The sequence below is a fragment of the Daucus carota genome, chromosome 3, assembly GCF_001625215.2.
Source record: "Daucus carota subsp. sativus chromosome 3, DH1 v3.0, whole genome shotgun sequence".
Classification (NCBI taxonomy): Eukaryota; Viridiplantae; Streptophyta; class Magnoliopsida; order Apiales; family Apiaceae; genus Daucus; species Daucus carota.
This window is the reverse complement of record NC_030383.2, coordinates 52,046,884-52,070,052: the sequence shown is the minus strand read 5'-3', so window position 1 is coordinate 52,070,052 and position 23,169 is coordinate 52,046,884. Positions and strand designations below refer to the sequence as shown.

Here is a 23,169-nt window from a genome sequence, read left to right as displayed (position 1 = left end):
AGACTCTAAAAGATAAAAAAGGAACACATGTTATACCGCATAGTGTCGACTGTTGAGTGAGCATAGATATTTTACAAAACTAAACCAAGAGTGAAGGCACTTGACAAATGCCACTGAATAGCATCTTGCATTATTACTTGGAAAAACAACAAATTCTTTGAATTATGAGTAGGTTTGACTTCACCAACCTTGCAGTTAGTATATGATAGACTCAAAAATCGACCCTTGCCAGAGGACCTTAGGGTCTGAGACTATCTCCCCTTGAAACCCAGCCTACCCTGCGATCCCTACCATGCCTGCTTAGCCCCCGATGAAGACACATGTCTTCCATCCGTAGGAACACCTGTCAACGCACCTCTTAAGACTACATTCCTGCAAGGACCAGAAGCAATGCAAGGACCGTAGGCTATCCCTACAACCCTTAAGCTAATCCCACCTTGCCCCCGCTGGGTCCCACACAAAAACACTGTAGCGTAGCAAGACGACACGTGTCATCCTCCCAAAATAACACCCATCCTTCCCTTCCAGCTCACCTATCTGCCTGTTGTAATTATCTATATTAATCACCTACTCTAGTAATAGAATAGCCAAGGTGTCTCAAAGAGAGGGAAAGAGGAAAAGATGACTCAGGAGGAGAGGGAGTATAAAAGGGAAAGAAAGAAGAGAGAGAAAGGGGGAGAAGAATGAAACTCCATACACACATATACATAAACACAGGAACGGCTCTCCCATTCTGGAGAGAGAGAGAAAGGGACAGAAACCAAGTCCATCAAATTGGCGGCGCCGCCGGGGAATGAAGAACAAAACCCGTGATAACTTACCACCAACAGCTAAAAAACAACGACCAGAAAAGAAAGAACCCTAATCTAATCCTAACCATGAGTGAAAAGTCAACTAACCACAGAATTACGATTACAACTATTACTACCAATACGAAGCCCAGCAGAAATACCTTCAAGAACAGATGGACAACTTGGCCGCCCAGATGGCCGCCAATTACTATGGCATGTACCACCCACCGTATATACCTTCTGAAGCATCAGGATCTCAAACTACCCGATTCCCCACATCTTCCTCACATGATTGTCCACTATCTCCCTCTTTTGAGACAGAAGAAAGGAGCTTCCATAGACCAGTTCGCTCCTCCTCGAAATCTCGCAGCTCGACGAGCTCCAAAACCCGTCTTTGGAGAACCCCCTATGATCGTCGTAGCTCCCAACGCAGGCACAGAAGGAGATCCTGGTCGCCCAATCACAGACGCCGGCATTCACCTACTGTTGCTGTATTACAACCCCCCCCCCCCAAATCGGCCAACATACGTAGCCTACCATCGCTACGGCCCTACAGTGGATAGCCCACATCCACAGCTCCCCTGCGACTGTGGATCTGGCTACTTCACCACCCGGCCAACGTACGTAGCCTACCATCGCTACGGCCCTACAGTGGATAGCCCACATCCACAGCTCCCCTGCGACTGTGGATCTGGCTACTTCACCACCCGACCAACGTACGTAGCCTACCATCGCTACGGCCCTACAGTGGATAGCCCACATCCACAGCTCCCCTGCGACTGTGGATCTGGCTACTTCACCACCCGGCCAACGTACGTAGCCTACCATCGCTACGGCCCTACAGTGGATAGCCCACATCCACAGCTCCCGTGGGACTGTGGATCTGGCTACTTCACCACCCGGCCAACGTACGTAGCCTACCATCGCTACGGCCCTACAGTGGATACCCCACATCCACAGCTCCCTTGCGACTGTGGATCTGGCTACTTCACCACCCGGCCAACGTACGTAGCCTACCATCGCTACGGCCCTACAATGGATACCCCACATCCACAGCTCCCTTACGACTGTGGATCTGGCTACTTCACCACCCGGCCACCATACGTAGCCTACCATCGCTACGACCCTACGGCTCTCTTATTTAAAGTATAAGATTTTTTGAAGTTGGAAATCTGTCAGCTATACAACTAAATAATAACTAAAAATCTCTTTGCATCGCCAAGCGAGTATGTATTCAAATTTTTGCAATCAAAAGGTGATAACCCTTCCTCCCGAACACAAGAAATAAGTAACTATTTACAAAGTAATAAAAACAAACCCCAAAATAGTTGAAGCTCAGTATTAAACATCTGCATATGTTCAGCTTCTCACTGTCCAGACTTTCCATAAAATTTAGCATAAACTTTCTTAGTTTGATACACAACTATCGAACTTAACACAGATGCGATCAGGCAGAGTACTGTCTTTTATCTGCAAACCCAAAACGGGGATATTCTTCGCGATGTTCGTATATGCAGTTCACCACCCGGCCAGCATATGTAGCCTACCAATGCTACGGCCCTACGACTCCCTCATTCTAACGCTTATTTCAATCACTAGACCATATCGCCCTAACAGACATCACCCATGGAGTAACCTCAAAGATTACTCCAGTTTTCGAAGGGCCCGACACATTATTAAACACGCGGCTCCATTTTTTATTCCACGGCACACTAAATCGTCACGACATTAAATCACTACAGGGTTAACTATTGCAAGAAGCCTACGAAAACACGCTAATCAAGCCCCATCTACGGCCTTGAAAACACGACAGTCATTTCAAGCTCAAAGAATGGACACAATTACAAGATCACTTTTATTTTTAGAAACAAACATGATGAGATTAAAGAAGGCCACAAGGGTTTGACTTTTAACCTAGGCACATTTTTCATTTCCAGGAAACAAACAAGATATGATATGACGAAAGAATAATTTTGAAGCATAAGTCTCACATAATATTTCTTAAATAGAACATCTAACATCTGCATTCGAAAATATCCCAGCATAAATCATCTTCGATACAAAAAACAGAAATCAAAATACAAGTGATCAACTTGTCCCCCAAAATGCAGGATAAACACATAAATTGTCCAGGCAGTAAATATTAAACAAAACAAAACAGTTTCAACCACCAACACACGACAAAGGAATCACTGAAAACCTCTTCGGCCTTCAGGTCCACTAGCTCCTCAAACTCTTCAAATTTCTGAAAGTTTTCCACAGCGTCCTTGTATGTGATAACTGCATCCTTCTCCAACTTTTCTGATTTTCCCTTTCCTTTACCCCTTACAATTTCCTCCACCTTTCGCTTTTCACTAACAACTGGCAACTTACCACGAACTAGTTTACCTATAGAGACTTCATCGCCTGACGTGTCCCCCTCTCCATCAAACCCCACCAAAATGCTCCCACTTTCCGAACTATCCCCTTCCGATTCGTCTCCCACGCTACTAAAACAAAAGGATGCTTATCAACAACCTTCACCAACAAGATCTTCCCGTCCCCCCCCCCCCCCAAGAAGATCCACCGAAAGGAAAAACACGAAGGGCCCTCCTAAAGAAGGCCCCCTCACTACGAGGGCAAAATGATAGACCAAATATCAATCCCATAGCCAAGCCGTAAGAAAGACACGCCTCTTGAGGCTACCTACTTGTAAGGATCGTAAGCCCCGTAGGATCCTTCCTGACCGTAAGCCTCGTAGGGTCCCTCCTGACCGTAAGCATCATAGGGGCCGCATCATTTCCCAACGGAAACCCCAAACTGGGCCCCATAATATTACACAGTGGGCTAGCAAGGCAACACCTGTCTCCCACTCTCTGACTCACCTGCCTGCCTGTTCCACTTATTTATCCTGGTCACCTACTCTAGTTATAGAGGAGCCAAGGTGTCTAGAAGGAAAGAAAAGAAAAGAATGATCACACAACCTTACGGGTTTGACCAAACAACCAACATACGTAGCCCACCTTCGCTACGGCTCTAAGGTTCACCGCAACCCAGACAACCCTACAGCTCTAATCCAACGGCCAATCACTACGGCTCTAAGGTTCACTACAGCCCCCAGGCCTTACCCAAATACCTAACATGCATAGATTACCTCCACTACAACTCCTTGATTATACAAAAGTAACTTAAATATTACTCCTTCCATCGAGGACAGTATGACAATTCCACTAGTTCAACATGATTTCAATAAGATCAACAAAATCAGTTTAAATATAAAAACATCCTAATAAAATGGTTACACAAACCGTATGGGACAAAGTCATAAAACAAAATAGTCAAAATAGTTGATACACCATCACGAACTCATAAAACAAAAAGTTAAAATAGTTATGGACGACTGGATCCACCGCATTCCCCACCCCAACAAAAGTGATGCAGTCATTAAAACCTTCATGGTGATACCCAGCCTTCAAATTCACCAACTCTTCGAACTCTTTCGACTTTTGGTATTTCTCAACAACATCCTTGTACGTGATAACCACATCCTTCTCCTTCTTTTCTAAAGTTTCTTGCACACCTTTTGCAACTTCTCGATATCCAAACACAGAAGAGATGTATTTTTTACCTCCTCTTCGAGAGCCTTCTCTGGAGAATGTAGTTTCTCTTCCAACCCCATCACTTTGTTCTTCTCAGCATCGAGCTCCCCAGACTTACTCGTTAAAACCCCTTTCAACTCCTTCACCCACCTCGCTCCTTCAGCCCTCTTCGTCTCCTATACCCCAGCTTGGGAAGATCCGGCAATCGCCATGTCAAACCTTTCGCCGAAAATGCAGCTGAAGCCCTCCTTGCAACATAGTTACGTCCCCGCTAGGAATGACCTCCATCACCTCTTCCTTGTACGGAACTATAAAGACTTTCTTCTCCGAAAAGGCCAAGGGACCAGCCCGCTGAAGCCCCTTGGTGCTTCCTTCCGGAGCCTCCATCCTTGTTCTCCTAAGAGATCCCTCTCCCCAACATCCGAGCCCTGAACCGAGGCTTCCGCCCCCTCAGAGATAGTGCCTTTCTCCCCTACTCAATGTCGCTAAGGCATTCATCCTTGTCACTATCCCCTTTCAATGCCCACTTTTGGGCCAAAAGAAGTACCCTGGTCTTATTCATCCCAACTGGGTAAGACTGGTCTTCAAGCAATACTGAGACAACACAACCGAAGCCTCCTAAAGAAGGCTCCCCCACCACGAGGGCAAATGATAGACTCAAAAATCGACCCTTGCCAGAGGACCTTAGGGTCTGAGACTATCTCCCCTTGAAACCCAGCCTGCCCTGCGATCCCTACCATGCCTGCTTAGCCCCCGACGAAGACACATGTCTTCCATTCGTAAGAACACCTGTCAACGCACCTCTTAAGACTACATTCCTGCAAGGACCAGAAGCAATGCAAGGACCGTAGGCTATCCCTACAACCCTTAAGCTAATCCCACCTTGCCCCCGCTGGGTCCCACACAAAAACACTGTAGCGTAGCAAGACGACACGTGTCATCCTCCCAAAATAACACCCATCCTTCCCTTCCAGCTCACCTATCTGCCTGTTGTAATTATCTATATTAATCACCTACTCTAGTAATAGAATAGCCAAGGTGTCTCAAAGAGAGGGAAAGAGGAAAAGATGACTCAGGAGGAGAGGGAGTATAAAAGGGAAAGAAAGAAGAGAGAGAAAGGGGGAGAAGAATGAAACTCCATACACACATATACATAAACACAGGAACGGCTCTCCCATTCTGGAGAGAGAGAGAAAGGGACAGAAACCAAGTCCATCAGTATATTTAAATACTCATTTAATAGTTTGATAAAATGTGGAGCTTGGATTGTACTTTGAGTGTCTGTGAGAGAATGTCCTCCTCCACCCGAGTCTTGTTTCAGCTGCAGCTCATACTCTGCTTCTTGTTGTACCTCCATGCTCGGCCTGCAATCTGTTTTGCTATATTAACAAATTGTAAGATTGATAAGATATATCAGCTTGGAGACTCTCTTTCAGACACTGGAAATCGTATCGTGGAGGATCCCCTGGATGCATGCGGCAGCCTTCCTTATGGTCAGAATTTCCCTCGGGGACCAACTGGCCGTTGCTCCGATGGAATGCTCATGATTGACCACTTTGGTAACACTTACTTCCATCTTTAATATACCATTTCTTTTTTTTTTGTTTTTGCTAAATTAAATTGGATATAAAAACACAAAGGATTACACATAGCAAGGGCATACCCCGCAAAGGAAACACCTAGACATACAAACTAAAACTAGCTCCCAGAAACAAGAATCACTTGGGCATAAATGATTAAAATATAAAACTAATTAATGAGGGGTCCTGTAAAGCCTTCTTCTGAAATCCTACAGAAGTGTGTAACTTGCTACGCACAGCCTCTTGAATCATGTGAATAGTGTCAGTTGCCGAGTGGAATTTTCCAGGATTGTGGATACGTAAATTTCTTTCTCTCCAAATAAAATAAAACACAGCCGAGATAAAAAGGTTCACCACAGCAGTACGAGTTTTATCTAGGCTATTGACAGTGAATCTACCAGAACAGTAGTCACCCCAAGTAGAGCACAGAGCAGCAGGGCAAGCAGTCAACACAATTCTTGTAAATATGCAGTCGCAAAACAAATGCGCATGAGTTTCATTAGAGTTCAAACACAGAATACATTGTTGACTGGTTACCATGCCAAGCTTTTCCATACGATCTTTAGTCAACATACGCTCTTTTAATATTAGCCAGGAGGTGAAAGCAAATTTAGGAATTTGAAATTTGCTCCAAACAAATTGGTACCAAGGAGGCTGGGGAGGATGCATTGAGATATTATTATAAATGAGCGAGATCTTAATAGGCTCTCCTTGGCTACCTGCACCATTCCAGATAATCTTGTCAATTCTCCCGACGTGAATATTTGCACACAACCCTCGAAGCTCTCTAATCAAGCGGTAATTTCTGACCCCAAACACCCAAGTTCCATTTGCCTGCAAACTACTAACAGGAGCCATACTATGCGAATGTAGAGCCAACATCAAAGAAGTACCAAAAGTGCTGATAAGAGGTGTGTGATTAATCCAGGGATCGTGCCAAAACAGAAAGCTTGAAGACTCACCCGGGGTGTACGAAATAAATCTCAGAGCCTTAGCTCTACTGTTTAAAATTCGACGCCAAGACCATGAGCATTTCGAAGGGATTTTCATTGTCCAAAACCCTTTGCTTCGGAGCTCATATCTATATAACCACTCAATCCATAAAGAGTCTGCTTTGTTAATGATTCGCCATAATTGAAATAAGACAGCAGCCTCATTCCATTTCATTCTAAAATGTTTCTCTCTTCCATTTACTCGATGAGTATATTCAATTGAGATTTTAAAAGATTTTTTTTTTTTTCATTTATGAAATCCGAGGGTATTCAATTAAAATTAAGATTTTAAAGACTTTCACCAAGTCTATGACATTTTATCCAAAATCCGCATAAAATTAAAATCAGATACAATGCATTAAAATCCATAAACTATATAAAATCAATTAAAATTCCAGTTGAAATCATCTCCTTTAGCGAATACTCTTTTCTTTTAATTTGCTAGCTTGTAAAGAACAGAGTGTTTGTTGAAGAGATTATATTCCCTATTGTCACCATATTTATCATAATTTTAGATAATCCCATAAATTTATATCATTATCATTGTTTTAGTCTGTTTTTATTGGATTAGAGTGCCTTGTGAGAGAAGGTATTATAATTCCATTGAAATGAATCAAAAAAGTAATTGCAATACAATTCCATGAGATAACAATCCTAAATAATGTAGTTAGAGATTATAATCCTTTTAAACAAACATGGCTTCATTTGTTCCTAAATTGTTTCCCTGTTCTATTTACTCCTAGATTAGCGAATACTATGGAAGTAATGAATAATAAAGCAATGCAATAGGACAATGAAACGATTTCTAGATACCGTTTAGTGCTGTCATTGGCTAAGAAATTTGTAGCAAGATTCTTGATTGCATGCAGTTTTTATGGCCATACTATGTTTATTTCAGTTTTGTACACATGACTTGCTGCATAAAACATCAATTAGTCAATCTTTTCATAGCCTTATAACAATCTCTAAAGCAAACGCATAACCCTTGTTGGTCCCGAGGATGGAGGAGGCTAAATTACAATTTCATTCATTTTCAAACAGCTCTAGCAGCTGGTATACCATTTCTCAATCCCTATTTAAAAGGCAATGCAAACTTTACCCATGGCGTAAACTTTGCGGTTGGTGGTTCCACAGCTTTGTCAGAATATGCTCTGGCAGAGAAAGACATTATGCTATTGGGTACCAGTAGTACCCTTGGCATTCAACTTGACTGGATGTCCACCTTTTTTGCTTCACAATGCAACACACACATAAATAGGTACTCAAGAACTAAATTATCGATCTTGCTTTTCTTGAACTGTAATTTGCATATAACTTAACATAAAAATTGGTGCATACTTTTCGCAGACTGTGTCCTGGAAATTTTAAACATGCTCTATTTATGGTCGGAGAAACAGGAGGTAATGATTATAATTTTGCATTAGCACAAGGCAAATCTATTGAAGAAGCAAAAACACTGGTTCCTGAAGTTGTTGAAATCATTAGAGATGCGGTTAGAGTAAGTTCTCTAGTCCAACAAGGTTTTTGATATTTTCGTCTATCTAATTGATTGCAGTGTCTACATGCTCGCTTTAATTTTCGTTTTCTTTTCATGTCCTGGTTTGTCTTAATCCAGAGAGTCATTGATCTTGGGGCTTCCCGTATAATTGTTCCAGGAAATTTTCCAATTGGTTGTTTTCCAATGACCCTGATAATGTTTAAAAGTGATAGCAAATCAGCCTATGACGAACATCGATGTTTGAAAGATTTCAATGATCTTGCAGCATTTCACAACCAGTATCTGCAGCAAGCAATAATCACATTGCAAGAAGAGAATCCTGGCACTACAATTGTGTATGGAGATTATTACAATGCCTTTAATTGGCTTCTGTATAATGCTCCATATCTAGGTAACTCTTACTGTAAAATGAATTTGATAACTCATTATGCACAAGAAAGTCATCGTTTATATATTTTTAGTAGATAACGTCACACACAAAATAATATCTCAAACAAGCATATTTTTCTGTAGGCTAGTTACTTAAGTAATTACAATATTTTTGGTTGTAAAGAGAGGTCATAAAGGTGAAAATGTAGTTCACATGTCTGCGTGTTTCTGTTATATGCCCAAATCATAATGTACACTAATATGCTTATATTTGATATGTTTATGATAGGTATAGATGCAAAATCTGCACTAGAACCGTGTTGCGGAAATGGTGGCATTGACAGTGAAAGTTCCCCGACATCTGGAGGTTGTGGAAGCTTAAATGCTCAAGTTTGTTTATATCCTGATCGATATATCAGTTGGGATGGAATTCACTTGACAAGAAAAGCTTACAGTGTTCTATCCAAGTGGCTTCTAGCAGATATAACACCAAAGCTTAAGTGTGCTCTTCAAGTTGTAGATCATTAGGATAAAACATCTAGCAAATTATATTCAAATCATATGATACATCTTATGCCAAATCAAGGTTAAAGTACGGCGATGGGCATAGAGACTAGTCCTTCTGGTGAACCAGCGGCTTTATCTTTGGCGCAAGGTGTCATTTCTTACATAATATTTCACTCTGTTCTGTCTTACTTAAACTCGGCACACTTTTTTCTGGTTGCCTACAAAAGACAGTATATTCTTCAGTTATTAGCCATATAGTGTCATTACTACACTCTCGCGTCACTGATATGTGGACTGGAAATTTAGCATAGTCCATTAACATGCCTCTGAATGTTGTTTCTGGACACCAGAACTTGAAAATGCAACTATTCTTGCAGCTTGAACGCAAAAGAAAAAACAAGAACAAATTAATGCTTAAATGACCTTTGTGTTTTTTTGTAACAGGAGAACAATCAAATTTACTTTAGTTATCTTTTAAATTGACGTGAGTCTGTTAGGCTGAGCTAATGATTTGGAGAATTTAGAAACAAAACTTATGAGTCATTAAAATTTTTGGAAAAGAAGCAGAAGTCATGCAACAAAAGCTAGTATTATTCACTTCTTTTAGTACTTCTTAACTTTTTATACAAACGGTAGGACGTTACGAATAAATGCTTCTAACTTATAAATCCAAAGGACAGACTTTTAAGCTTTGGCCAAACACCCCATGTATTTATGACTTAACATGATTTAATGACATGTGAGTTATTAAAAATATAATAATAATAATAAATAATAATAATAATAAAAGTGATTTATGGGTTATGTCTTATGAATAATTTTTATAAAAAAAGTAAAAAGAAATTATTTAACTATAAAAGTTTTAAGTCAGATTGGCATCGAGGTATTACGTATGAAAGGTTGACTTTTGACTTATTACGTAAATAAACATTTTTGAACTTAAAGTCGAAAATGGCTTTTAAAACCGGACTTTTAAGGCCCAACAAATAGACTCGCATGGAAAGCAACAACATTAGCCAGTTAAGTTAAAGAAACAGGGGACATCTCCCCCACAATATTTGTACTAAATATACAAGTGCTATCATCAAAGTAGGTAAGATGGTTACCTGAGGAAGAAGAATGAAGAAAAAATAACTAGGTGGGACAGCTGAATATATATAGGGGCCGTTTGGCTTAACTTAAAAGAAGTGACTTATTGCTTAAAGTAAAGAAGTGGATTAAAAGTGATAAGTGAACTTGACTTATAAGTTATTAAAAGTATTTGGATAACTTTTGTTTATAAGTCAATTGAGAGTGTGGTAATTTAAATTTATAAATTTTAAAAAAATTCAAATTATTAAAATAAATAAAAAGTTTATTAATAAATAAAGTTTGTTACATATTAAAATTTTTAAAACTTCATAATAAAATGCATATACTGAAAAAGCTAAAAAAAAGCTAGCAATCCTTACTTCCAGCTTCTGACTTAAAAAACCCAAAAAAAGCACCTCGGCTTATTTTTGTCAAACACTCTGTAAAAAATAGAAGCTGCTTAAAGTGGTAAAAGAAGCCAAGAAGCTCTTCCAAGAAGCTTAGCCAAACACCCACATAGTTTACTTGGAGTGCTCATTTATTGTCCTTGTTTTTTATTGTTTTATTTCTGAGGAAAATGGCTTCAACCAGAGTGGTCTTTCAGCTCTCAGTAATCAGTTTCTTGTATCTCAATTCTCGACCTACAATGTGTTCTAATATACTAAAGAGTTGTGAGATTGATAAGATATATCAGCTTGGAGATTCTGTTTCTGACACCGGAAACCGGATGATAGAGAATCCATCAGATGCATGCTCCAGGCTTCCCTATGGCGAGAGTAATCCTATGGGACCAACTGGCCGTTGTTCTGATGGACTACTAATCATCGATTACATAGGTGGAACTTTCCATTTTCTTTATTCATGTTTACTCATTTCTAAATTTTAGAAAATGGAAAGTTTGAGTCATAATTACGGTCTCTGATTTATATCTTGTTTTGGTCTTCGTGTTTTGTTTCGTTATTTGGTCTTGTCTGTTCTTGTTAATCATATATGTAAGTGCCCATTGTTGTGAATTGTGATTTGCTATCTTAATTCCCAACACTAAACACCTCTTTTCATTTTATTTTGTGCTACAGATCTTACACTGTAGTCAACCTCTCCATAGATCTATCTAATTTGATAGGAAATGCAATTTCTAGATATCAATGTATCATCTCAGGTTGCGATTTCAAAAAGGAGCAATATTATAGTAATGTTGGCTTAAAAACCTTTAGAAGGTTTCTTGATTCCTGTCGAGTTTATTTTCTTTAATTCATATCCTACGCAATATGCCTTGATGGGCGAAATTTCTCAATTTTTATGTGTTTTTTAGCATCCCCAAAGTAACACCTAGTATACGCTCTTGTTAATTATCAAACAGCATTAGCAGCTGGCATACCATTGCTAAATCCGTATTTGAAAGGCAAGGCAGATTTTACCCATGGCGTAAACTTTGCGGTTGGTGGTTCTACTGCATTGTCAGCAGATACCTTGGCAGAGAAAAACATTATGGTATCTGGTACCAAGAGTTCCCTTAGCATTCAACTCGAATGGATGTCTGCTTATTTTGATTCACATTGCAACGCAGACTTAGGTTGGTACTCAAGATTACGCTAGAAATCAAATTTATAGTGAATTGGCATTTTTATATATCTTACTGAAAATTGGTGTTTCACAGACTGCAGACCTGGAAGTCTAAAAAATGCCCTGTTTATGGTTGGGGAAATTGGAGGTAACGACTACAACTTTGCATTGGCACAAGGCAAAACCACTAAGGAGGCAGTAAATATGGTGCCTGAAGTTGTTGAGATCATTAAGAGTGCAGTGAGAGTAAGTTGTTTGCTTTAAGATGTTTCCGTCAGTGTCTTGTTCAGTGACCTTGTTTTCCTGAAGTTATTGTTTTATATCAAATTTCAGAGAGTTGTTGGTCTTGGGGCCGCCCGAGTAATTGTCCCAGGAAACTTTCCAATCGGCTGCTTTCCAGTGTCCCTAGATATGTTCAAAAGTAATGACGAATCAGCTTATGATGAACATCAATGTTTGAAAGAGCTCAATGATTTTGCAGAATTTCACAACGAGTATCTACAAAAAGCAATAACCACATTGCAAGAAGAGAATCCCGCCACAACAATTGTGTATGCGGATTACTACAATGCTTTTAAAACGCTCCTGATTAATGCTCCACGTCTAGGTAATCTTAGTATAGATTGCATATATGAACTCACTGTGCACAAGACGAACACTAGTAAATAGACAATCCAGTTGCGCAACTCAGATGTCGTACGGACATAATAATATGTTAACTTAAGCATATTTTCAGATATCTCTTGTTACAGGCTAGTTTAAGTGAGTAATCAATATAATTTGCAGGAATTAATGCAACGTCTGTGTTGAAAGGCTGTTGTGGAAATATTGGTAGTTCTAGTTTCACGGATAAAGGTTGTGGCAGCTCAGATGTTCAAGTTTGTTCCTATCCAGATCAATATATCAGCTGGGATGGAGTTCATTTGACAGAAACGGCAAACAGTATACTATCCAAGTGGCTCGTTGCAGATATTCTACCTAAGCTTAATTGTGGTCTTCAAATTACAGATTATTAGGATAAAACGATACAGTATGTTAATATCTTATGCGATACCATATGTTTATCATGTTGTAAAATATGTTGTAGGGATCTATGATAGAAAATGAACCATTTGAAACCTATTTGTTACAGGTTTTTGATGTAATTTCTGGAAAATAACAAGGGGTTCTTCTTGACAAGGACTTGAACTTTCGAATATGGAACATGCTATTTACCAAAGTGTTGGAAATTTGGAATATAAGCTTCTTTTGAGCCTTGATTATTATGGTTACAAGTTGTATGTTTGGCTGGGTTCATCTCACAAATTATCTGTAAATAGCTACTTCAAATTATTTATAAAGATTTCAAATTACAATTTGTTTTGATAATTAAATCACGTAAGATCTTGTAAATTGTAAATATCAACCATTTTTTAGTGGCAGAGTATTGATGAAAAGAGGAGTCGCTCAAGTCCACAATCCATGGAAGTGTGCATTTGTTAGAAGAATCATCTGGACGAGTCAAGAAGAATACAAGATAAAACGGACACCCAAGAAACTTCAGGGGGGAGTTAGGAATAGATTGAAAGTCACGGAGAAACAGAGTGGTTTATGATCTCTGCAGATTTATCTTGATATAAATAAGGTATGTACTATTCCAATGTTATGTATTTGCTAATTACTACATAATACTGGATTGAAATTTTGTATTGGTAATCTGGTTGAGTGTCTCGTATCATTTGTATTTTTGTATGCACTCTGGTCTTCATTTTTGATGTATGATCTTGGTAATCTGCAGTAGTCTTATATGTTCGCAAGCTGATCTTGTTTTCCAATTTCTTGTTTTAGAAATTGACGAAATTTGTACAATTACATTGCTGCTAGATTATATTTTTTCCAGGGAGCGTTGTCTTAGACATTTTGAACTTGGACTGCATTAGCGCCAGTTATAATCTGGCTGCCTAAGATAATACTGGAGAATTTACTCTCTAATGATTGATATTTGAATTATCTGGTTATAGTTTTAGGCATCAAATAAGAGTAGTTCTGACATTTGAGTACTTATACATAACAAGTTTTTTGAAATACTTGTGATTTAAACCTTGCGAGTAATTGACTGTGTTATATGTCAATAGTTTAGAGAATTTGTACTTTTATAGTAAAGTACAGCGATCAAAAGATGTATAATTATAGAATACAGATTTCTATTGCTGTTTTTCTTTCTGGACATAGTGAGTTAGTCACCACTTTCTCCAAGAGCACAGATTTATACTTCATGTTATCATACCATCAAATTACAAGAAGCAAAAAAGAAAAGTACAACTAGTTAAAACTTATAACTCCAGATCAGAGAGACCCCTCAGCAGCAGCAGCAGCAGAAAATTTGAATAGGAAGCCTGTGCATTCAGCCGAAACCACAATGCCATGATGACACCTCACATTAACCCGTATATTCTGGATCCAGATTATATAACCTTCACTCTGTCAGTATGCAGTTTCAAAGCTTCTTAGAGATATGTAACCAACAATATCATAGGTTTGAACGTCAAATGCAATAAACGGAATTGAAAGGTGAATACTATCAGAGCTTTGAACGTCGAATGCCTTTTTTTTCTAAGAATAATGATGGTTTTATATGCCAGTCATCAACATCCTCTGGGACACACAAGCCAAAGAGAGCCTGACCAAGAATTCCATGAGCTTTGATGACCGGTGGCTTAGTAATAGGGACATAAGATTCTTTATATTCATCATGAACAGAATCAATAGCTTCATCCCCATGACACTGAGAAGAGATTGGCACAAATAAGTGGTCATTCAATTCAAGAGCAACTCTCCTATGAATGGTCTGACTCGAGCTCATTGCTGCATTCTCCAGGTGGCCTGGTGACGGTGCAACATCATCCTCTTTTCCATCAAGCACTATCTTTTCCTTGTCGATTCGTCGTATCCTTTTAGAATATAGTACAGCAGCCTTTCCAAGCAGCTCGGTCACAGCTGCCTTATAGTCAACTGGGTAATGCTTATAATGACCTGAATGACATTAGTTCATTCCATAATAACATTCAAAGGCAAAAGGATAGCATATCGCATTATTATCAGATGAATAATACCTTTAAGTAGACATGACATCAATAATTTTACAACTTAGAATAGTAAATCCAGGCATCAATTACATTGCATCAGTAAAGAAATTCTCAGAGTTGGGGATCCAGTCAAGAATGACATCTGTGTGACAGTCCCCACTGGAATCAGGAACCTAAAATTATACTCTTATGTTGTGTTTGGTTGGGGCGAATGAAAATGGAGGGAATGAAATCTGAACTATAATTTAGCTAAATGTTGAATATTTTCATTCCGAACACCATTCCATTCCTATCACCCTTAACTAGAACTCAAACCCTCCACTTTATGAAGGAATGCTCCATTCCTTATCATACCTCTTTTCTACCCAAATCTCATCATACAAAATTTGCATCCACTTTTTCAAGTCCTCCCTTTTACCCTCTATTGTTTCCTTTTATTTTCCCTCATTCCATTCCATTCACCCCAACCAAACACATTATGGTCAATTTTCTCTTTATCTTCACATTTTAAGATATTTTTTTATCTTGAGGGTTTCAGTTCTCACGCTAAGAACTGCTTACCTGGAAACGAATCTGCCTTTCCTAGACAGCCTAAACCTCCTGCACCACACTTTTATGAAATAAAAGATTTCACTCTACGAAGCCTTTCATCAAAGCTCTAAACTATTTCCCTGGATGCAGTGGTAAAACCAAAGACAGGATTTCATGGAAACAGCTGGTCAGGAGCTAACATAGGACACAGATGTTTCAAAATTATTGGGGTTATATTTCTATATGTTGAAATTTTAAAGTCTAATCACATACTAATTAGTTAGAACCTGAGAGCAAGACCAGAGGATGAAGCCAGGAACGATGAGGTCGGAAATTTGGGCAAATAAACTTAAGAACTTAGTAGTATAATATGAAGCAAGTATATAACTTCAATTAAAGAGGATTCTCTGTTTAAAGATATTGTCATCTCCAAAAGATTTCACACATAAAACTTCATTCAATGTATTCAGTAGTAGCAGCTAGATTGTCATCTCAACAGAGTGCCACGAAGAATTAACCTAGACAGTTTTTATAAAGTAAAACACTGCTGAGTAATAAAGTTACATAGAAAAAAAAAACAGTTAGAAGCCTACCTACATGAGAAGAGTTACTCCACTTCACCAGTTTAACATCACCCCCGAGGTCTTTTAATCTTTGAGCAAAATTACATATAGTATGAAAAGGAGCAAGATCATCATCTTCTGAGCACAAAATAAGATATGGTGCCCCCATTTGCTGCACGAGTGTAATTTTCAGCTACAAAGGAAGAAGAGGTAGCAACAACTTTGAGTAGTTTCAAACTGATATATACTTACAAGTGTGGAGTATAGGATTTGCCAATACTCAGCACGCAGTGATTCCAATTGGTAAAGGAGATACGTATCTCCTATATATTTTAGTCTATGCACAATCCAAGATACCATACGAGGAGGGTGTGATCTTTTTAGAATAGTAGGATGAAGAACGAAATTAGCACCCAGATCAGTGGTAAAATCTACTGGAGTCGAATCAAAAATTTGCCCAGAAATGCAATCTCTGACCAGTTGATATTTATCCTACAAATAATAGAAGAAACAACGAGCTCATTCTAACTTTATTATATCAAAAGAGCCTAAGCTTTACTTATAATCCTTCGCCTGATTTAATCAAAGCAATTTAGTAGCGAGAAATGCATGTTTTTCTCACACTGGCCACTGCAGTTCTAATTTTTCTGAAATTTAAAATCCCAGGTTTTGTTTTGTCCTAGAGATTAATCGTTTATTTCAGAAAGTAAATTTTACTTTACAAGATCGACATTTTAAGCTAAGAAATAGGCCACTCGTTTATTTAAAAAGTAAATTATGCTCTAAAAGATCAACTCTATAAGCTAAAAATCCAGGTAATTGATGCAGAAACACTTGAAGGGACCGCTGCTTTGAGTAAGTTGTCTTGCTGTTAGTAGAGTAAGGTTTGAGTAAGAAAGCTGTGAGTCCAAATCTGTGTTCAGAATTGCGAATTAATTAAGGAAAAAGAAAGAAGGCTTACCTGATCGGATTGTTCTGCATAATTCTCCTCAATTATCTACAAACGTATTTAAGCATAATAAGGTTAAATCGACTAAAGAAAACTCAAGACATTTTAAGATCCTCTGATATCAATAGATTGAAGGTTGTCTAAACCACTGCAAGAAAGTACCTGAAGAACTTTACACATGCATGCTTTGGGTCCACCAGAAAATGAGGCAAATACCACAGGGCATGGCCTTACTTTTAACTCCTTCACGCACAACACAACAAAATCGTATAGATTTTAGCTGGTTACTGATTTAATAAATCTAGACAGTCCAAATTGTAGAATTATAAATTGATTCCAGTAAACTAGAATCCTGACCAATTCCGTAGGGAAATCATATATATGACTCAAAAGAGAGTTTCCAAGAATTTATTCAGGCAAGTAAAACCTGTACTACAGAAGTGACATCCTCACAAAGAAGGTGATATGTTTAAAGCTACCTCACTAAGCTCATAAAGAATTTCTGATGCCAACGATGCTCCCTTCTCCGGAAAGAACCTGCATATGGCGCTACTATGTCAAGACTCAAGACATCTAAACTGCGCCATAGCAATGAAGATCCGAGGAACCAAATCAAGGATTATAATAGATAACTCATTCATCTAAATTAAAGTGAGCATAGTAGATACTCACCCATGAGTTTTCAAAGCTCTAGATTAAATAAACATAAGCAACCATGTATGAATGTCTAAAATCATCTTAAGTCTAAACTGAACCTGGAGAAACAGGTTATCCGATTCTAAAGTCTAAAGCAGTTGCATTCATAATAGAACAAAGACTGCACCTGATGCAACAAATGTTTTCAAACTGCTCATTAGAATTCACATTTGATAAATACAACCACATAGTACAAACCAACGCAAGAAAGTGAGATTGTCAATCTTTTCATACACTTGCAGAATCGGCATAATCAACTAAGAAAACTGTGAATTAAGTTCTGTCTCCTGGGTGATTATACGAAGCTAGGTTCATTAAATCTCCCAACACTTGAACACATTTTGACATTTGACTTGAGAAGATTCTGTAATTTGATCGAAAACAATTATCCAAATTCTGGAACTGAAATTTCAAAAGATGAGTACATTTCTGCTATCAGCAAAAATATTACATGAATCATATAACAAAACCTAGGTTCCACTGAACAACCCCCTTTACAAAAATCCTATTGGTATCTACAAAACTATACATCTTTCGCTTCAGCCCAGAAACAACTGTTGAAATATAGTATAAAATCCAATTAGGACCTTCTTCTAACACCTTAAAGTTTTAGATGGACCGGTTCTCGACAACCACCAATTACTAGTGCCCAATAAACATTAAAAGAGGGAGAAAGACATACATGTTGAGGAATTGGGAGTGACAAACAAGTGAGTTCCAGCCAAGAGAAGCGAAGAGTTGAACAAATCTTTGAACATGCTTGCGTTCACTAGACATCCACGCAAATATCACAATGACACCTTCTACTTGTTCTCCTCTGTCTCTTCTTCCCCAGTAATGTTTCCCACCAAATCCCCACATCTTTCGATGCTAACAATAGTATTACAAGACTCAAGAGTGTTGTGTTTTAAGCTCTTGGCGATTTGGACTAGGTGGCAGGGACACAGAGTCATGGCTGGCGGCTAGCCAGAGTCCTATCTTTTTACGTCACTTGCTACATTTCTTTTCTTTTTCAAACCAGGTGTTAGGTCCCTCCCTGTAAAGTTCAATTCCATACGTTTCATTACATTCTCAAAATAATAAATTTTTATAATAAATCTCATCCACCCACTATTTTCATCCACTTTTTCAAATCTATGATCTATCACTTAAATATTAATGATTCTCGCCACTTTACATACTTTTCTTTCTCTTTCTAATTATTTACATTATTTTATACATTTTTTTTTGTCTTTACGTCGAATACAAACGTTTATATCCCAAAGGGACAAAGGGAGTATTTGTTACTCCTATCCTCCGAGCAGAGTATATACAGGAAGACCGGGACGGGAACGCACTTTAATCCACTTATAAAATATTATTTTGTAAATTATTTTAGAAAATTATTTGATAAAAATTAGATATTTATTCAAAAAAAAATAAAAAAAAATTACATGAATATATATTTGATAAGATCATCAAAATGCGTGTAACATATTTTAATGATCTTATTACGGTATAACATTCCACTATTCTGGTATTTGACTTGCACGTTTACAAATTTATCCAACAATACTCAGCTCCGTTGGCGTAATTTAAGTTGGGGAAAAAGACAGCTTCTAAAGTTATTTTCTGGACTTCTTTCTTTAATAAATTTCTAAAATTCAAATTTTAATCCAAAACATGAGAAGAAAGTAACATAATAAACTTATCATTTTTTTCATCTTAAAATACTGTTATACCCAAAATCTGAATATGAATATATGTGAAAAGGGTCATTATTAATGGACCCACAAGTGTAGTATTAGGGGAAAGAATATATCTGATCCTAGTGGAGAAGCACTTTCTATAAAATTAGATCTTAGTAGAGGCTAGCCCTTATGCTAAAGGGGTACGTCCATACCTTCAAGACGAGATCACCATTTCTCTCAGTAATGAACCTTCAAAAGGCTAGCACTAACATGTACGGGTTCGACATATATAAAAGGGCTCGTCCTTCGAAGGGCTCGGCTTATGTGAAATGACGCTACCCTCTAATGGATGTACTTGTCGTGCATGGTTAATAAGGGTCACCTGCGCAGAGAGGGGGTGTCCCTTGAGGGAGTATCCTCTGATGAAAGGGGGCACCCTTGAGGGCGCATCCTCTGATGGAGAAGCCCTCCCCTATAGAAAGGGTGATCTTCATTCCATGATCTAAGGAGGGCTCAGCCCTTGATATAAAGAGTCTTTGTGCTTTGGTTGAGACGTGATGCATCAAGAGACGGCGCGCACTCCACGGGCGCGACTCTTGAAAATCAATATTGAAATACTTGCAGTTGGATTATGTTTTCTCTTGATTTGTTAATCTATCATTGAGCTCTTTATACAATTACAGGAGTAGCTGCCTTGTAATTGAATCTCGTTATAACAAATCGGGAAAATAGTTATGATTCTAGTACATGATATGATGGACACAATTTGAGTATTAGATCGGGAGATTGATACGAGAATTGTGAGACTTAAAATCTTTGGTTCTTAATAGTTTACAATTGTACTTTGATTAACCATTAATTAGAGTGGCTTTTAGGAGATAATTGTAGGCATTATAATCTACCTTGGGAGATGATTTTATAAATATTAGAATGATTGTTTTTAGCAAACAAGAGACATAAATTAGACATTCATGATAGCCATTGAAGAACTCTAATTCTTGGGTTGTTTTCTCTCATATTTATTATATAGTTTATTTATTATTTATATTAATTAGTTGATAACCACACACCACCAAATTCTTCTCCACAATCCTGAATTGTAAGAGATAAAAGATTTGAAATTGGTATTGATATAAGTCCCTCCCTACAAACGATACTCTCAAAAACACTCCACACAATTTTGCTAGAAGCAAATTGCGGGACCAAATGCTACAAGTTTTGTGAGAAGTGCATCCTAAGGGCCTAGTCATATGAGATCGGAAGAGAAAGCCGCAAAGAGTGAGTTATTCAAATAGAGCGTGCTTGCTTAGTGAGTTATTAAGGATCGCGCATTTTCCTGACCGGGCGCGCCTCTAAGTAATATTAAACCTCTTTATTATTTTGATTCTCTAAAACTATTGCATGTCTAAAAGGTAATATGACGCTTGACCACGGGCGGACGCACATATAGGTGACTGGGTGCCCAGGAACCCACTTGGGCCTGGGCTTAAGGGATATACTATAGTGAATTTACTTTTGGAATTCAGTGTCATATTAACGAGGAACCCTCTAATATAAAGAAGCCCAAAAAAAATTACACAACCCAATAAACAATACAAAATAAAAAGCTGTAGTAGTAGTAGTTTACCACGTTTAAAAATAATAATAGAATTTACTGTCTGTGCTGCTCGTGCTCTGTTCCTTTGATCCTCTCGGTAGGGTTTTAAATAATTAACTTCTTTCGAACTCCTGGTGAATCTTTAAAAACCCACTTGAACTCTTGATGAAAGCACTATAGGAAACAATTTTAAAGTGTAGAATATATTTATTTTTTTTGACAGAAAGTGTAAAATATTTCTAATATTAATGTATTTCATACTATTTATAATTATTATTGCATTTTTTTATTTTAACATTTATATTAGGAACCCACTAAAATAATTTTCTGGGTCCGCCACTGCGCTTGACTATCTCTACAAGGGATGCGCCTTTCAGCCTCGGCGAATAGTGCATGAACATCTACAATACTTTTCAAGAAGCCTTATGCATATGATCGTGGGAGATTATTGATGCGTTACTATGGAAATCAAATAATACGTATAACAACTAATAGTAACGAGACACATTGATTGCTATGTTATTTTCGTCATTTTTTCCTCATTAGATTTTATTCCATCCATATATAGATAATAAATTATTATAATAATGTCACTTTAAAAAAAAAAGATAATTAATTATTTGTTACCATGTTTGTTATGATCATGATTTTCATCAACCAATAAACGGTTAAAATTGTTTTTTATAATTGGCAAAATATATCATACGCAGTGTATATGCCCCTGATCTTCAAAATAATATTGAAAATTAGAATTTTTTTAATATATATTTATATATATATATATATCTTAGAGTATTAAGAAAAAAAAATTTAATTAATTACATGTCACATCAATTGCTTGCATTTGTAATAGCATATTCATATTTATTTCTTAAATTATTTACACAAAATTATACTAGATAATACATTCATAGATCATTAATCTACGGTGTAATTATTTTTATCTGAGAATTTATATTATAATATTATAAATGTGACATGTTGTTTAATTTGGTGCTTTGATCAACACATTGTCCATGGTAACCAAAATACTATTTTTTTTTTATTAATTAGTTGGTGTCATTAATAATTGTAAACACTCGCATTTCAATTTTCAACTATAAAACAATTTCTTATACATGGATACACTCACTACTTTTAAATAAACTAAAAATCTAAATATTATATTCAGGATCTTAAATATTTAATTTATAAATGTCACTCTTGTTTTAAATTATAAATTACTTATCTTTTATAAAATGTAAATGCCGAATATAAATTTTCAAACAAAAGATATTTCTATGCCCCTTTATACTACAAATGATAAAAAAAAATTCTAAATTCAAAATACTGATAAAATATATTTAGTATTAAAATATCTAAGATTTTAATACAAAATTTAAGAAGGAACTATTATACAAACATTTTACTAATAGTAATACTTAATATTTTATAAATTTTATTAATGTATAATAATTTGGATAAATGCAAAAAATGAATACATTTGTCTAAAACTTAAAGCTGTAACGGTTATATAATTAAAATATTGGTAACTAAATTATTAAAAATAAAAATAATTATTTTCTATCTGATATTCATATAACAATCAGTGTTTGTTAGTTATAAAATAAAAAAGAATCTGATACTTGTTTACAAACTGAAAAATTCAGTTTACAATTATTACCAAAGTAAAACCTACATCGAAAATTTAAAAATCGAACTGATTATATGAATTTCATTATTATCTGATTTTGTTTAAAATCGATAATATAATGATGTGATTCATTATTAAATTTAAAGGATTTATTGAATCAACATAAATTCTCTGCTCTTTCAATTGAAAATATGTTTCTTATTTTTTATTTTGCGGTTTTAAAACCGAAACTGAACTGATTGAAACCAAACAGAGAGTTCATGAAATCGAAATCGATCTAGCGGTTCGGTTACAATTTCAATTTTCAATTTTAAAAACGAATATTTACGATTTCAGTTAAGATTTTATCCTAAAACTACACTGATCTGCATCGGACTCTCCCCCAAAATCAGGTATTCATTAATTGGGAAATTATATTGGCTTCCGCAAAAAAGGTAACGAAATATATTTTGTGCAAAAGAAATTATAGTTTTACGTTACAATATACTTTGAAGTGTGGCGCCAAAGTGATACAAT

General features: G+C 37.0%; 3 protein-coding genes across 5 annotated transcripts; 2 read left to right on the top strand and 1 right to left on the bottom strand.

Moving 5' to 3' along the window:
* Positions 1 to 5,648: 5,648 nt before the first annotated feature.
* Positions 5,649 to 9,556, top strand: LOC108212663 (acetylajmalan esterase). The gene is made up of 5 exons (XM_017384385.2): positions 5,649 to 5,928; positions 7,983 to 8,199; positions 8,289 to 8,439; positions 8,557 to 8,830; positions 9,098 to 9,556. The coding sequence occupies exons 1-5, from the start codon at positions 5,661 to 5,663 to the stop codon at positions 9,334 to 9,336; spliced, it is 1,149 nt and encodes a 382-aa protein (XP_017239874.2). The 5' UTR covers positions 5,649 to 5,660; the 3' UTR covers positions 9,337 to 9,556.
* A 790-nt stretch (positions 9,557 to 10,346) lies between these two features.
* LOC108210910 (acetylajmalan esterase-like) lies at positions 10,347 to 13,214 on the top strand. Of its 2 annotated transcripts, none has more exons than XM_017382367.2 (6): positions 10,347 to 10,476; positions 10,907 to 11,222; positions 11,747 to 11,959; positions 12,044 to 12,195; positions 12,283 to 12,556; positions 12,736 to 13,214. In XM_017382367.2, exons 2-6 carry the CDS (start codon positions 10,964 to 10,966, stop codon positions 12,963 to 12,965), a joined length of 1,128 nt encoding a protein of 375 aa, XP_017237856.1. In that variant the 5' UTR covers positions 10,347 to 10,476; positions 10,907 to 10,963; the 3' UTR covers positions 12,966 to 13,214. The 2 variants fall into 2 exon arrangements, with proteins under 2 accessions (XP_017237856.1, XP_017237858.1); XM_017382369.2 differs by lacking the exon at positions 10,347 to 10,476 and having other exon boundaries at positions 10,889 to 11,222; positions 12,736 to 12,979; positions 13,082 to 13,214.
* A 901-nt stretch (positions 13,215 to 14,115) lies between these two features.
* Positions 14,116 to 18,733, bottom strand: LOC108215211 (uncharacterized). Of its 2 annotated transcripts, XM_017387602.2 has the most exons (7): positions 18,436 to 18,730; positions 17,537 to 17,594; positions 17,220 to 17,300; positions 17,070 to 17,105; positions 16,361 to 16,600; positions 16,139 to 16,280; positions 14,116 to 14,961 (listed from the first exon to the last, which is right to left on the bottom strand). In XM_017387602.2, exons 1-7 carry the CDS (start codon positions 18,612 to 18,614, stop codon positions 14,510 to 14,512), a joined length of 1,188 nt encoding a protein of 395 aa, XP_017243091.1. In that variant the 5' UTR covers positions 18,615 to 18,730; the 3' UTR covers positions 14,116 to 14,509. The 2 variants fall into 2 exon arrangements, with proteins under 2 accessions (XP_017243091.1, XP_017243092.1); XM_017387603.2 differs by lacking the exon at positions 16,361 to 16,600 and having other exon boundaries at positions 16,139 to 16,301; positions 18,436 to 18,733.
* Between the last annotated feature and the right edge of the window lie 4,436 nt (positions 18,734 to 23,169).